Consider the following 17418-nt stretch of genomic DNA (forward strand, 5'->3'; position numbering starts at 1 on the left):
GTGTGGGTGGGTGGGGGGTGAGGTTGTGGTATCTCTCGCTCTCATCTCAATGCCACAGACAAGGCAAGGTCAGTGTTAAGGTCAGTGGCTGCAGAATGGGAAGCGGTTGGCAACTGAGAGAATGTATTGTGGCAGCTAGTTAGGGAAAAGACGAGAGCAAAAATGAAACAAGGGAGAAAAGACTGGTTAAAAACAAGAAATGAGGCAGGAGACAGAGAGCACCACTTTAGCCGGTTGCCCTGAGAGGATTGCTTACCATTCATAGTCTCGGTGAGATGTTTAAAAATGTCCTGGGCAGGCCATATTCACTCGTATAAACAAAGTCAAGCAGAGTGCTTTAGGCTTGAAAATGTCTGGGTTATGGAGTGCCACTTGGGAATTTACAAATGCAGTTGAACACATATTTGAGAACCTATAAAATAATTTTCACTTACAAAAAAAATCAAATCAAGACCACAACCTGCCTGACTGGTCGGGTTCTGGTTTGGTATTCAAAGAAGAAAAAAAGAAGGATTTGCATGTTTTGCTGTACAGGTGACAGGACGGCTCCTTCGTTCATCATCATCTGCCACGCACACCTCTCTCTGGAGTTGTGCAAGCAGTAGCCAGAACGTTCCAGGAAGCTGCAGGGGCATGAGCTTATCTCTCAGCCCAGTGGAGCAGGTAAACGATGTCGTCATCATCCACTTGTGCCGGAGCTTGATTGGCCCAAAAAGAGCCGTGTGTGTGCGATTGAGAGCCATCGAGGCTGGAGATGCAGATTTCTTCTCACTGTTGGAACAGTCATTTTCTGGGCAATTTGGGAAAACTTATGTTGGATCTTCTGTTCATGCGTACTTTAAAAGACTGTGAGAGTTTTTTGTGGTACTCTGAGCAATGATCCTGGGCCCTTGGGGTACCACAGGCTAATTCAGTCTACCTTGAGGGGCTTTTGTGCACTTAACTAGGATTGAATATTTTCTGAAATCACCACTCACAATTAGCAAGTACAAAGGAGCCTCTAGGATGGAAGTATCTCAAATCTCAATATCACAGTTTCTTTTTCTCATATGAAATGTGTAATAATGTGGATGTCTGAATATCACAGCGGTCCATCTACCTGTGTGTAGCCTCTGGCGCAGTTTAATTAACTCATCTGTGTGGTTACAGAAGGCATAATGGGAATGGAAATCATTAATCAGAAGAAGATCCTTCCTACTGATCTCATTTCAAACCTTTTCTCCGTGTGCTAAGGAAGACACACTATCCCAGTAATCCTCCCAAATCATGATCAGCTGACAGGGTTTAAACACAACCACCCTCAAGGAAACACATGAATCAATGAGGAGTACAGAAATGTTATTTGCCAGATTCATTACTCGTTAATCCTGGTTGGCCGAAATGGACTCTGTGCAAAACTGGTAAATGATTTCGGGCAAGATGATAGAGCGGGTATGGTCGACAGTTAGGTACGTTGCTAATTCCTGAAATAGGGATGTCAATTATGCCTGTTTCTGGCTGGCCCCTTTCCCTGCAGCTTGGGAGGTATGTTAGCTTGGAAAAGAAGGAAAGCATGAAGGGAAAGGACACTAGAGGGAGACAGTTTATACACATCTGCAGTCTTTACCGCAGGTTTTTTCTTGAGGGCTTCTGATTTTCACTGTTATAGCAGCTCAAGAGAAAATCACTCAGTCTAAAATAAGCATTTTGAAATCATTCACAAATTCCAAAGATGATCTCAAGTGTCCAAGTGATCCTCGTGACAAATGGTTAGATGAGACAAAAACTGTTTCCTCTGAGCTCTAGCAGAACATTCCATACATGAGTACACTCTGAGAACATGTGGTAAGTTTTTGTTGTTGATATGCAAAATCCTCACTCAGCTTCAAGTTTCACTTTAAAGAACATTGGACACCATTTTCCTTTAAGAGGTTAATGCATTTCAAACGTTTTATTTCCAGATTGCATTCAGACAAAAGGTGCTGCAGAGAATTTTAGGAACATTTATTTTTCTTTACAAGGTCAGGTGAAGATTGTGAGGGTGCAAAATGGTTACTACAAGAGGAAACAGGATCCCTCTTCTCAAAACAGCCTCTCATAATGTTGCTTCTCTTTTGCCCCCCTCCCACCCCTCCTTTTGCTTTTACACACAAGTAGGCTTCTTTCTCCAGTTCCCACAAATCCTCCAGTTTTTATGTAACGACTCAGTTAGCAACCGATATTCTTTTTTCCTCTCAACTGAGAAGCGCTTCACATTTCACCACTGAATTCAGGCTTGCACTAATACACCAACAGGCACGCATAAAATTGTTCCTTTTCCCTAAATGTGATGTAAATGATGAAGAGCTCTGGGGATGCAGGACACAAAAGATGTCTTCCTTGAAACGCGTTGTCCCCCAATTAATCAAAACATTGTCAGCTGCTGTCACCTTCATAAATGTGTCCAAGTAATAGTGATGGAGCTGTGTGCTCTGCATCACTTTCAAAGGGAAAAAAAAGGATTTGCACATACAAGAAAAGGAAGCCTGTCTGCTGTTTTTTTTATTCAGTAGTAAACGCTCAACTGCCCCAACTAGCATGGCTGTCAGACTCAAGTTGCTTATAGAAGGATAAACATTTTAGGCACATTCATCCGGCTGTGGGGGCAGCTTGGTTAAAAGCAGAGCACAGCTTTATTTGAAAATCTATAAAGATTTCTCTTCCACTCTTTGTTAAACACAGATCTAGAGACCGAAACGGAACTTTTTTGAACTTTTCCACATTTGTTACATTATAACCATAAATTTAAATGCTTGTTGTGGAGCAAACTGTGAAGTAGAAGGAAAATGGCATATGGCTCAGAATTTGTTTTTACAAAATGAAATGTGCAGTGGGCATTTATATTCAGCCCCCTTAACTCTAATACCCCTCATAAAAGTCCAAAGCAACCCATTCAAATCAGAGTCCACTTGTGTGTGAAATTTACATTCAGCTGTTCTGTGAAGGCATCATAAAGTCAGAGGAACACAGCAGACTGGTCTGGGATAAAGATCCAGAGAAATCTAAAGCAGAGTTAGGTACAGAAACAACATCCCAAATTTTAGACAGCTCAAGGAGGACTATTATATCCAGCATCTGAAAATGGAAAGAATTTTGTGAAGCTGCAAACCTACCAAGACATGGTTTGGCACTTTACCTGACTGACTGAGAAAGTAGAGCATTTTTCAGTGAAGCAGTCAGTAGGTCCATGGTAACTCTGGAGGAACTGCAGAGATCCACAAGTGGGAGAATCTATTCAGTCTATCTAGTCATGCACTCTACTAAATAGCCTTTATTTAAATGTGGCAAAAAGAAAGCCTTTGTAAGGAGAAAATGATTTTCAAATCATGCTCACAGTTTGCCGTGAGACGTAGCAAACATGCATAAAAAGGTGCTAAGTTCAGAACAGAGCAAAATGTAACTTTTAGCTTACATGCAATATGCTATGTGGGAGCAGAAAACCAACACTACACATCATCCATGCACAACCTATCCCTATTTTAAAATATGGTGGTGGCAGCATCATACTGCAGGGATATTTATCTTAGAATGACCTTTACATTCAAGAAAATTCAGGTGTGAGAATTGTTCAAAATTTTGGCTAAAATTTAGTTTTGACAAAAATTCAATCTGGAAGACTCAGCCCCTCCTCTACTCCATCCAATGACTCCACCATGCGTCCCCGCTCCAACCAATCAGTATCGAGTTCGCATTTCCTCTTCAGCCAATCACTGTCCAAGGCTCTGCTTTAAAGATCTTCACTCAGGACTTCCTCGCTCTTCAAGCTGAGCTGTGACCCTCCTTCTTCCCATCTCCACCATCTGGCTCCCCAGCTCATCTCAATTCCCTTATCTCCTCAGTTCTCCACTTCACCACCAGGCGGACCCCAAGGGGGAAAACAGCTCTAATTATAATCCTAAATTGTTCATTCAAGCTCATGTCATTTGTGTCTTCCTCCAGGATCCGAGCACCAAAGAAATAAATATCTATAAGTAAACTTCTCTAATCACCACCTACATGTCCTCTCATTGTGAGTCTATCAGGATTGAAATAAAATATGTGGCAAGACTAGAAATGTGTTGTTCAGAGACTCTCCATCCCATCTGACTGAGCTTAGATATTGTGCAAAGACAAATTGTGCAAAGACGATATTATGCAAAGAAGAATTGACAATCATTTCAATTTGTCTACAGGTGCAAAACTGTCAGAATCAAACCCCAAACGCCTGCAGCTTTATTTAGCAAAAGGTTGTTCTACAAAGTGTTTACCAAGTGGGGCTGAATATAAATGTGCACCACACTTACAAGATTTAAATATGTAAAGAAAGAGAAAACATGGGCAGGCCCAAGCGCATAGTGAGGGTCTGCTGGGAACGTCTGGCGGACCCCTTGTCCAGGGATGTATTCAACTCTCACCTCCGGGAGAGCTTTGACCAGATTCCGAGGGATGTTGGAGACATAGAGTCCGAGTGGACCATGTTCTCCGCATCTATTGTCGATGCTGCTGCCCGTAGCTGCGGCCGTAGGGTCTGCAGTGCCTGTTGCGGCAGCAATCCCTGAACCCGGTGGTGGACACCGGCAGTTAAGGACGCTGTCAAGCTGAAGAAGGAGTCCTATCGGCTGTGGTTGGCTTGTGGGACTCCTGAGGTGGCTGACAGGTACCATGGGGCCAAGCGTGCCGTGGCCCGGGTGGTGGCAGAGGCAAAAACTCGGACCTGGGAGGAGTTCGGTGAGGCCGTGGAGAAGGACTACCGGTTGGCCCCGAAGCAATTCTGGCAAACCGTCCGGTGCCTCAGGAGGGGGAAGCAATGCTTCGCCAACACTGTTTACAGTGGGGATGGGGAGCTGCTGACCTCGACTGGGGACATTATCGGGCGGTGGAAGGAGTACTTTGAGGATCTCCTCAATCCTGCCATCACGCATTCCCTGGTGGAAACAGAGGCTGGGGACTCGGGGCCGGACTCTTTCATCACCCAGGCTGAAGTCACCGAGGTGGTTAAAAAGCTCCGCGGTGGCAGGGCTTCGGGGTTGGATGAGATCCGCCCTGAGAACCTCAAGTCTTTGGATGTTGTGGGGCTGTCATGGTCTTCAACATTGCGTGGCGGTCGGGGACGTGCCTCTGGATTGGCAGACTAAGGTGGTGGTCCCCCTACATAAGAAGGGCGACCGGAGGGTGTGTTCCAACTACATGGGGATCACACTCCTCAGCCTCCCTGGTAAGGCCTACACCAGGGTATTGGAGAGGAGAGTCCGGCCGATAGTCGAACCTCGGCTTCAGGAGGAGCACTGTGGTTTTCGTCACGGCCGTGGAACACTGGACCAGCTCTATACCCTCTACAGGGTGCTCGAGGGTTCATGGGAGTTTGCCCAACATGTGTTTTGTGGACCTGGAGAAAGCATTCGACTGCGTCCCTCATGATGCCCTGTGGGGGGTGCTCCAGGAGTATGGAATCGTTGGCTCTTTACTAGGGGCCATCCGGTCTCTGTACAAGTGGAGCAGGAGTTTGGTTTGTTTTGCCGGCACTAAGTCGGACCTGTTCCCGGTGCATGTTGGACTCCGGCACTTTGAACTTTGGGTCATGACCGAAAGAACAAGATCCCGGATACAAGCAGCTGAAATGAGCTTCCTCCGTAGGGTGGCCGGGCACTCCGTTAGAGATAGGGTGACGAGCTAGGCCATCTGGGAGGGGCTCGGAGTAGAGCCGCTGCTCCTCCACATCAAGAGGAGCCAGTTGAGGTGGCTCGGGCATCTATACCAAATGCCTCCTGGACGCGTTCCTCGGGAGGTGTTCCAGGCACGTCCCACCAGGAGGAGGTCCAGGGGACGGCCCAGGACACGCTGGAGGGACTATGTCTCTCAGCTGGCCTGGGAATGCCTTGCCCCCCCCCCGCCCCCGGAGGAGCTGGAGGAGGTGTCTGGGGAGAGGGACGTCTGGGCGTCTCTGCTGAGTCTGCTGCCCCGCGACCCGGTCCCGGATAAAGCGGAAGATGACGAGTACAAGTACGAGTACGAGAAAACATTATTAGACTTATATCATACTTTGTATAAGTCTGTCACATGAACTAAAACAAAAGTATTTTGAGGTTCTTGGTTGGAACATAAAAGATATCAAAAAGGTCAAAGGTTGTGAATACTTTTTCAAAGCACTGTACATGGTTATGATTGTATGAGGTGGCACATTTGTTTTGCCTCCAAGTTGTGTTGATCTCAAATGTGCAACCCTTTGTGAAATATGATAAAAAGTCACACCAACTGTACCGTCCCAAACATGTTTAACTTGGCTCCCGTCATGGTACAGTGAATGGAAAGGCAGTAATAACTATGCTAAGAAAACAGAATAATTCACAATCCCACCATGAAAGCAGAGCCTCCAGGGCTTTTATTTGAGCATAAAACAGAGGTTGCTCTTCATATGTTAAATCCAAAGTGATTTTCGTACACCTCGCGATGGGTTTAGAGCTTGTTGTTCCTTAGAGCTTGCATTCAACATCAATTTATAACCTCCCTCACTTCTTTGTGTCTGTACAGCTGGATGAGAGCATGCACTTTTTTTGTGGGGGTACATAAAAAGAACCTGCCTCCCATCTGACAACAGTAATGCAATCATAACTGCATCACAAAATGGCATGGGACAAAACTATAGTGCAAAGACAGTATAAATGTCTTTCATATACAGCATCGTATTTCCATTTTCTATGACACTCTGGTGCTGTGAGGAATTACCATTTGCCTCTGCATCTTTGTTTCAGAGACACAGACAACTCCTGTGTGGAAAGTCCCAGAACTAATGACAGACTTTTAGCTGCTAAAGTGACAAAAGTGTTGTTATTTGGGTTTTATCTTTGGCATTGTTTCAAAACCATGCTGCCTGGCCAGATAAGAAATTCCCTGTGGTGGAACCCTCAACAGTCAGGGAAGACAGGCCTATTCAAAAGACGTCTCCGATTGTGAATAATAAAACAGGATCACATTTCACATGGAAAACTGGAAGTCTCCTCATGCTAGAATTAACGAGAACTGCATTTATGTGATATTTTTGTATGACTTCCGACTCATTTTAAAACACTGACTGAGATCCTAAACATTTCTTGTCCGCATACTACAGGTCCTTCTCAAAAAATTAGCATATTGTGATAAAGTTCATTATTTTCCATAATGTCATGATGAAAATTTAACATTCATATATTTTAGATTCATTGCACACTAACTGAAATATTTCAGGTCTTTTATTGTCTTAATACGGATGATTTTGGCATACAGCTCATGAAAACCCAAAATTCCTATCTCACAAAATTAGCATATCATTAAAAGGGTCTCTAAACGAGCTATGAACCTAATCATCTGAATCAACGAGTTAACTCTAAACACCTGCAAAAGATTCCTGAGGCCTTTAAAACTCCCAGCCTGGTTCATCACTCAAAACCCCAATCATGGGTAAGACTGCCGACCTGACTGCTGTCCAGAAGGCCACTATTGACACCCTCAAGCAAGAGGGTAAGACACAGAAAGAAATTTCTGAACGAATAGGCTGTTCCCAGACTGCTGTATCAAGGCACCTTAGTGGGAAGTCTGTGGGAAGGAAAACGTGTGGCAGAAAACGCTGCACAACGAGAAGAGGTGACCGGACCCTGAGGAAGATTATGGAGAAGGGCTGATTCCAGACCTTGGGGGACCTGCGGAAGCAGTGGACTGAGTCTGGAGTAGAAACATCCAGAGCCACCGTGCACAGGCGTGTGCAGGAAATGGGCTGCAGGTGCCGCATTCCCCAGACCTGGGCTACAGAGAAGCAGCACTGGACTGTTGCTCAGTGGTCCAAAGTACTTTTTTCGGATGAAAGCAAATTCTGCATGTCATTCGGAAATCAAGGTGCCAGAGTCTGGAGGAAGACTGGGGAGAAGGGAATGCCAAAATGCCAGAAGTCCAGTGTCAAGTACCCACAGTCAGTGATGGTCTGGGGTGCCGTGTCAGCTGCTGGTGTTGGTCCACTGTGTTTTATCAAGGGCAGGGTCAATGCAGCTAGCTATCAGGAGATTTTGGAGCACTTCATGCTTCCATCTGCTGAAAAGCTTTATGGAGATGAAGATTTCATTTTTCAGCACGACCTGGCACCTGCTCACAGTGCCAAAACCACTGGTAAATGGTTTACTGACCATGGTATAACTGTGCTCAATTGGCCTGCCAACTCTCCTGACCTGAACCCCATAGAGAATCTGTGGGATATTGTGAAGAGAACATTGAGAGACTCAAGACCCAACACTCTGGATGAGCTAAAGGCCGCTATCGAAGCATCCTGGGCCTCCATAAGACCCCAGCAGTGCCACAGGCTGATTGCCTCCATGCCACGCCGCATTGAAGCAGTCATTTCTGCAAAAGGATTCCCGACCAAGTATTGAGTGCATAACTGTACATGATTATTTGAAGGTTGACGTTTTTTGTATTAAAAACACTTTTCTTTTATTGGTCGGATGAAATATGCTAATTTTGTGAGATAGGAATTTTGGGTTTTCATGAGCTATATGCCACAATCATCCATATTAAGACAATGAAAGACCTGAAATATTTTAGTTAGTGTGCAATGAATCTAAAATATATGAATGTTAAATTTTCCTCATTACATTATGGAAAATAATTAACTTTATCACAATATGCTAATATTTTGAGAAGGACCTGTATTTGCTCATTCATTCTTAATACTTTACTATGTTTTTTTTCTACTTCCTTAAGGCTATTAGAAGGCAGAGCCAGCTTATCTCCATGTGAACTGTGCAGAGGGCAGGGTTGACAGCTCATTATAGGTCATCTACATGAAAAGATCCATAATTACACGACTGTATGTATGGATACCGGACTTTATTGATCCCCATGGGAAATTTCTTTTTGTTGGCTATTGTGATGAATAAGGCAGTTGAAGGTGAGACCTTTGGGTCACCGACTGAGATTCAGTATCTTGCTCAGGGACACGTGAACAGAGCTGAACATTGATTTTGTGCCTCAAAGAGCTTTCTTTAATTTATCTGTCCTAAAACCACTGCTCAATCTTCGCTGCACTTCATCACTTTTAGAGAGAGATGTTTTAATAATTCAGCAAGCATAGGGTATTGTTACAATTTCAGCCCTAATGGTATAGCTACAAAAGATACATAAAAGAAAACCATTGTGGTTGTCAAATGTAAAATTACAATGCCTTAGTTCCAATGCTTAAAAAAAATATTTGTACTCTTTCAACCCTTTCTCACATTTTAACCATAAACGAGGATATATTTTATGTTTTAAGTGATAGACCGCCACAAAGTAGTGCATAATTGTAAAGTGGAAGGGAAATTATGCAAGGTTTTCAAACTTTTTCATAAACAAAAACTTGAAAATTCCATTTGTATTAAGTCCCCTTTATTCTGATACTCCTAGAAAATCCAGTGCATCCAACTGCCCATAGTAATTAGCAAATAGATAAATAAAAGAAATCTTAATATGAATCCATATAACTGTTCTGTGAAGGCCTCAGAGGTTTGTTTTTAGAAAACATTAGTGAACCAACAGCATAATTAATACTAATTAACACACCGGTTTGAGATAAAATTGGTGAAGTTTTGAACAGGGTTAATTCATAAAACAATATGCCAAAGTTTGAACATCTTAGAGACCATTTTTCACTTCATCCATATAACTGCTTGATCTATGAAGGGTGGATTGAAGATTGGTGCCAGTCTCCAGCAGTCAACAGGCGAGACAGGTTGCCAGCCCGTTTCATCTAAGATATGAGTGCACACACTTGTACCAAAGGGTATTTTAAAGAGGCGAATTAAGCTGACATGCCTATATTTATTCAGTGGCAGGAAGCCAGAGTATTAGGAGGAAATCTACACATGTATGGGAAGAATAAACATAGAAAGGCCCTAACCTGGATTGAAACTTTTTGCTGAAAGGCAAACGTACTTCTACATTATCATGCAGTCATATTCTATTTTCATCTGAAAAAACTGCATATGACACATCTGCAAACCCACCAAGATATGGACATCCACCTAAACGGAGTTTAAAGGGAAAGGAGTTTAATCAGAGAAGCATTCCAGAGACATAGGGTTACTGTGGAGGAGCTGCAGAGATGGAAGGCTCAGGTAGGAGAATTTGTCAACAAGACAATTACAGGTCATGTGCTTCACACGCCTATATGGAAGAGGGGCAAGAAGGCCTGTTCAAAGTTACAAAAAGCTTTGTAGGGGACACCACGAAAATGCGGAAGAAGGTGGACTGGTCAGATAAGACCTAAATTTTAATTTCTGGCCTACATGTAAAGCACCACTTTAAGTGAACACTGCACATCTTCCTGAATACAACATCCACTCTATGAAACACGGGTGGCACCGTCATGCTGTGGGGATGCCTATATTCAGCAAGAACAGGGAGTGAGGTCAGAATTGATGGAAAGATAAATGGAGTTTTTGTAGAGATTTTTTGTGGTGCACTTTATTATGAGTAAGCAAGGAATGGGTAGAAAGTGAAGGGGGAAAGACATGCAGCAGTGGTTCAAAGGTCAGGAATCGAACCACAGACAACCACAAACCAAGTTTTTGGCTGTAAAGTGACATAATATGATAAAGTTCAAATGGTTTTTAACACGTTTGAACAGTAGCAGTCTTTTAGAAAATAAATACTGTTCTAATTAGATCAAATAATAAATAACTTTTTTCATTTAGTTTTTCATTTATGGTTGCTTTTTAAGATGGAAGCTTATGGTGCTGCACGGTACACTTTGTTTCACACACAATGCAGCTTTCAGCTGATTTAAATTGTGATTATTTTCCAAGGCCTAAGAATCAAGATGAATTAAGTATGAAGAAGAAAATTATGTAAAGTCATAACTTATATATTCTTCCCAGGGTATTGTTTTATTGTGGAAGAATGAGATATAAATTTATAAATTGGAAAATACTCTGCTTTTAAAAGCTCTGTTTTTGTTGTATGACAAGTTTTATCAATTAAAATATATATTTGTTATACACTGTGTCCACTGATTTAAAAGAGCAATAAACCAGTAGCACCTCTTGTGGCTTATTGCTTAATTAAATGACAAATCGGAGGATTGGTTTGCAGATTGCCTGAATTGACGTCAATTGGATTGGTTAGGTGACAGAGCCAGGCTCCGCCCCCTCTGGGCCAAGGTAGAGCGTGCTGAGAGAGGGAGGAGGGAGCAGGGGGCTGAGCTGATCCCACGTGTGACGCTTTCATTCCCGGCTCAGTAATATTCTCATAGCGGGGCTTTGCATATCTCCTGCCCTATCTGTGTGTGTCTGTCACTGTTACTGTAGTCCCAGCCTCTATAGTTTGGAATAGATATGGAAGGAGACGGGAGTCAAGCCACGTCCGGAAGCCTAAATGATTCACAACATGACCCGGGGTAAGAATCGTTTCTAAATTTAAACCTAAGGTACGATTTTTTTCATGTTACAACATCTTGGAGAGGACTTCGACTGCCGTGCTGGATTCGTCCTCGCGCAGTACGCACTTAAAGCCGTGCACGGGTCCGTTCCAGATGCAGTTTTAAACACCACAGCTTTGTAGCGAGAGTGGCCTCCCCCTTTTATGTAGATAGTGTAATTACTAAGCCCGAATGTGCTTTCATAGTCTCCCTTTATCCTTTAAGGTCGCTTTTAGAAGTAGTTAGTCGTCAAAATGGCCGAACTGACATCTGGACTCACTTCTGTTGTGTTTTTCCCTTACAGTAAAATGTTTATCGGTGGCCTCAGCTGGCAAACCTCACCAGGTGAGACTGTTATTCTCTTTTGACGCCGTGTCCAATATTTCTTGTTTTTTTTTGTTTGTTTTTTTGTCGCTGTGACTGAGTGCTCGTTAGCTGCTGGCGGTGTGTGTGCGAATGTGCCCTGTCTGTGCAGTAGTGTTCTGTATGGGATATCTCAGTAGTGTGTGTGCGCACGATGTAATTTTTGATCTCCGTCCATCTGAAGTCCTCTATTCGACCCCTATGCGCATCGCGGGGTGTTCTTTTCCCCCCGCTTCTCTTCCTTTAAAAAAAAATAAATAAAAAAAAGGCAGTGACAACAGCGTGCCCATATGTTTTCTGTCAAATAACCCGACATATTTTCTCTGTTCACAGACAGCCTTAGAGACTATTTTAGTAAATTCGGAGAAATAAGAGAATGTATGGTGATGAGAGACCCCACGACAAAACGCTCAAGGTAAATACAGGGCTTTTTTCTACTTTTCCTTCCCACTGCACATGACGATATCTCTTACTTTGACCGTGTTTAGTGTTAATCCAGCTTGTGTGTGCGTGCGCGCGCGCGTGTCCCTGCCTGTGCGCGCGCCTGCGTGTGGTTTCACAGCGAGCCAGATAAGCTTAAATGCTCGCTGCTGTAAAGCTGCGGCCGAATGCAATTTGACATTGACTTTGTGACTGCACCACAATGTTGGTGGAGCGTCGTCTGACTGTGTAACATACCACATAACGTTCAGCACTGTCCTGTGCCTGTTTCAAATCTCTGCTGTATTTACAAAGAAATACTGTAACAGTAATAAGGTCACAGGGATATTTGGAATTTTGTCTTTCACATTGTTTTGACCTCATAGAAATTTCTTAATACGTAATTTGGAAAAAAAAAAGAAAATGTGTATTTTTAGATGTATTTTGCATGCCTAATTCCTAAAATTGTCTGTGTTTCTGTTTTGCAGAGGATTTGGGTTTGTTACGTTTACAGATGCTGCCAGCGTAGATAAAGTCTTAGCCCAACAGCACCATGAATTAGACTCAAAGACGGTGAGTTTATGCTTTCTGCACTTATATAAGAGGTTTATTCATGTTCTGTCTCTGGTTTGTTTTGCCAACTGTTATCCCCCCCCCCCCTTTGGCTGAGGCTCCCTGGCCAAACTCCTATTAAGGTTAACAGTCTGCTTCAATCAAAGTCAGGTGCATTGGCTAAAATGTTAACAAGCCACAGGATAAAACTTGTATGTGTTCTCTTTTACTTGTCTGGTTAAATGATGGGGCTGACATGCCCCTTCTTTCTGTGCTGCCACATGTGCACCACGCACATATCTGATGTGGACACAAAAGGACGTACGGCCTCAGAGTTCTGTTTGATCACTTTTGATGCACTGATCATGCAAGTGTTAAAGGGAATGGGCTCCAAGCATAGCCCCCTACACACACGCACAGTGAAAATAATGTTTTCGCATTTACAATCCATACTAATCTATTTAAAACACCTGCCATGCTGTTCAAACTAACTATTAAACTTAATAAAATATAATTACATCAGATAACTGTATTAGTGTTGTGGCAATCAATGAGGAGCGTCGAGTTAAATATTTGACGTTACAAACGTGCGTTGTGCTCAGAAAAGAGTGCAGCCGTCTGAGTTGCTTAAATAAGCAAATTCATCCATATACATTCAAACATGGATGAATTTGCTGGGATTTTTAAATTTTTTACATTTTTCATCAGATAAATAATTAAAGATTCTAAGGAGATTTTTACACCGGGTACAGGTGAACTTACATTCGTCAGGGATTTTGTCTTCTTAAAACCCAGATTTAGAGGCTCGGTGTATGTCATAGCACATGCACATCCTGGAAACTGATGTTTGTATGAAGGAATTTTTATTATTATTTTTTTTTATCTGAAAAAGACCTGGGATAAAGTGCATGATTTTGCTAACTGTGTTAATTTATGTTTTGATTTTCCACTGAAATGCTTGCTGTTTGTCGGACAGTAGACCTGGCAATTCTTGCGATTCTTTTAACTGAACTATTTGCTATATGGTAGCTGCTCTTTTTTTTATTGGGGACATTGACCTTTCTGCATGGTCTTCAGAAGAGCTCTTTGTTGGAGGCTCTGCGTCTTTAAATGAGCTTGTGGGTTTGGTATTCCTGCTACTCGTAAATAAGAAAAAAACTTTATTTAAATAATAAAAAAGACACATGTTTTTCTTTTTTTTTTACTTATACATAAAATCTGATCATGACATGAGTAAAATTACTTGTTTCAGATAATTTTTCTTCCATCTTTATGAAAGATCAGTTCCCCTAATCTCCCATTTGAAGGTGTATTTGAGTCTTCCTTTGAAGAAACATTTTATTTGTTGTGTCCTCTGCCCTATCAGCTCTATTACAGTGTTATGGGAAAATGGTTGATAAAGCCCTCCAGTACCTTCATGTGGAGTGAAGACAAGGGGAAATTACCAATAAGTAACATTAACAGCTTCCATAGAGGGGAGTCCATACAGGCTGTTTTAAACGGGGAAGGAAAGTGATTCAAACATACTTTGATAACTTCCAGTTTGACATTTTGAATGAACGGCTTTGTGACAGTTTGACAGCATATATACTTACAGCAAAGGTCGGTATTGGGGGAAGGGTTGCATATAAGGAAATGCACTCACACCTGAGAACTGGCCGGCGCTGCTCCGGTCTTGTGCTGATGCTTGACAAATGGAGCCATTCTTGCTCTGTTGCCTTGCCCGAAGGCACTCTTTGAATGGTGGCAGGAGGAAACAGTTAAATTCCTTGAGTTATTTTAATTAGTCCGTTAAGATATTCACTGGATTATACCGATGACCCGCTAATACCTCATTCCCAAAGCACAGGGTTTTTTTGTAGGTCATGGTCATTGATTGCAGATTTTATTCTTAAATGGGAAAGCTCATTCATGCTTTTTTAATAGTGCAGTTAAAAGGAAAATAATGTCATTACTGATGACCTTTGTTTAATCCAGATAGAATGCACTTAGTTATATAAATTGCCATTTGTGCCGGTGGTAGAATCACTATACACTACAGTAACTGTAAAAACAAGTATGTTTTTCATTAACTAATGGAAATGAGCCATAATATGTCTCACGTAGTTTAGCCTTGAGGTCATATTTGTGTCATTCATTTTATATCTGACAGTACCTTACCCTGAGAACCAGTTTGTCCCACTTTCAAAATCAGTTCATATTCATTTAGATATATTGGTGGTATTTTATCCCTTTTTATCTGTCAGAAGACAGCTAAAAAATAAAGACAGAAACCTGGCGAGTTTATTAATTAATAAATTTTTTAAATGAACAGTTTCTTTAACATTTGAATGACTTGTTCCAGAAAGCATAGTTATTATAATTGGTAAAATACAGAATTATTTTTATCGCACGGATGGTTCTGTGATTATAGGTTCAATGAGTGACTTTGAAATCATAGGCAACTTATGTAAGTATGCTGTTTTTGTTATTGTTATTTTGTTGCTTGCAGGTCTTGGTAGTCACAGCTTACATTATTATTGATATGCATTAGTATATGCAGAAACCGTTTTTTGTTTCTACTTTATAAAGTGCAGTTGTTCATCTGCTTGCAGCAAAAAGCACAAGCTGTTTGTGTTGTCCTTCTTACCATTAGTCACTTTGCTTTATCTACTGTGGCGTTTTGCACGTTAACATTTCCACTATCAAGATGGCATTGCATTAAGATCTATCATATCTTTTATAAAGTTGCACAGCTGCAGTAAGTTAACATTATTTGAACTAGCAAAAATGGATATTTCTTGATGTGTTTGCAGATGCTGATTTGATACAAGTCTTCCACTTTTTTAGTGCTCAAAGAAATCCTTATGGATTCATTTGTCCCTGGTAACCTTGAAGGATGTGAGGGGCTGGAGATGGTACGACTGTGAACAAGTTGAGTCATGTCAGCAGTACACTGGAAAAGCCTTTCTTTTTTTATTTCCATTTTTAACAATAAAAGCTTCAATACTCTTTCAGGAGCTTAAAGATAGGATAGTATCAAAATTATTTCCTTTGAACTTTTAGTACTTTTTAGAACTAAAAAGGCCTACGGCAGCATGCTTCTGAACCAGAAATAAATAGGTTTTTCCTATAGCAAATGTCCACTCCTTACGTGTATACACCCATTCTTAAGGTGAAATCTAGATTACAGGTTTAACTAAATTTAACTTATTTACTGTTCCATTTAATTACTCAGTTTACACTTTAATTTCTCAAATTGATAGATGTAATATAGCTTCTTAATAAAAATGGTTCACGTCACTCAATTTAGCCAATGAATGATGGTTTTGTGGTTTGGTGATGGTTTCTGTTTCACACACACCACAGCTGTCTGAAAGCGTTAGAGATGTGTGACTAAAACCCAGTCCTGTAGGAACATATAAATGATCTTGATGTCCTTTAGATACCATTTAAAGTGAGGTTTAAATGGTATAAAGCTAAAATGAAATTGTTAAAGCTGCTGTAGAAATAATGAAAATACCTGCAACAGATTGGAGTGAAAGTTTGAGCCCTTATTGTACACTGCACACTGAGCAAAGTAGGACATATAAAACCAAAGCAGAATTCCTAGAATTAGTATATCAGGCATGATATACCAATCGATTGTATCACAAAATCTTAAAAAGATCACTGGGTGTTTTTACCCCTGGTAAAATCAGTTTTTAGATGTTTTATGAGGATATATAGGCCCCATGTACAAATTTTTCTTGTTAGAACAGGAAAAATGTGGATGCTTTTAACTGTCATGCAACTAGCCATGAAGTAAAACCACTTTAAAGCTTATGAAAACAAATTTCTGTCATGCAAACTCGCAAAGGTTACATAGATCAGTCATATAGGTTTGGTTTCTATCTATCTACCAACACACACATGCACAAAGTTTTCAGATGACTCCAGGAAGAATAATTATTCCCGAAGTTTCTGATGCAGAATTTAAGGAACCAGTAACTGTGTGACCTTTTAAATAAAATATCCCAATCATGTGAAATTGATTCATTTGTATTTGTTTCTTAAGATATCCTGAATTATACACTTAAAATGCAGTGGTATTCTGACCAATTCCGACCAACATAGCAGTTTTATGTAATCTTGCTTAAAAGCAAATCTAACCAAGACATTTCACTCAGATTTCAAAACTGCTAGGAATCCTAATTAAAGGATATTTCCCACTAGTCACAGACTTAAACCACTTAAACTACAGACCTCTACCTCTCCGCTGCTGTTTCTGTTTTAGTCTTCATCCTCTGATTTTTGTCCGGTTATGAATACACTTAGGGAAGGATAAATGTGAACGAGACATATGGTCATACAAAGCCTAAGGGTCTCGAAACACACATGCTAGTAATTCAGAACATATTTAGCATTTTTCATGATGTTTGGTTCAATTCAGATGGATGCAACCCGCAGCATCTGTTCAAGATGTTTCAAGGCTCGGTGCTATGAACCAGAGAGATCACAGTTACACCGTTTTCCGTTTTGCAAGTGACAGATGAAAAATGTATAAGGCATCGGATTGATTGCCAGCTAGTTTATACAGGTCCTTCTCAAAAAATGTGCATATTGTGATAAAGTTAATTATTTTCTATAATGTAATGATGAAAATTTAACATTCATATATTTTAGATTCATTGCACACTAACTGAAATATT

The 17418-nt window shown here is 41.2% G+C and overlaps 1 protein-coding gene across 9 annotated transcripts in view; it reads left to right on the top strand.

Moving 5' to 3' along the window:
* The first annotated feature begins 11197 nt into the window (after positions 1-11197).
* Positions 11198-17418, top strand: part of msi2b (musashi RNA-binding protein 2b) — a 344415-nt gene continuing 338194 nt past the window's right edge. For all 9 annotated transcript variants that reach the window (XM_047379919.1, XM_047379921.1, XM_047379922.1 and 6 more), the window contains exons 1-4: positions 11198-11392; positions 11718-11758; positions 12110-12191; positions 12685-12769. In XM_047379919.1, coding sequence (XP_047235875.1) covers positions 11331-11392; positions 11718-11758; positions 12110-12191; positions 12685-12769 — 270 coding nt within the window. In that variant the 5' untranslated portion in view covers positions 11198-11330. The remainder of the gene's footprint in view (positions 11393-11717; positions 11759-12109; positions 12192-12684; positions 12770-17418) is intronic.

The sequence above is a fragment of the Girardinichthys multiradiatus genome, chromosome 11, assembly GCF_021462225.1.
Source record: "Girardinichthys multiradiatus isolate DD_20200921_A chromosome 11, DD_fGirMul_XY1, whole genome shotgun sequence".
In the NCBI taxonomy this organism is placed as follows: domain Eukaryota; kingdom Metazoa; phylum Chordata; class Actinopteri; order Cyprinodontiformes; family Goodeidae; genus Girardinichthys; species Girardinichthys multiradiatus.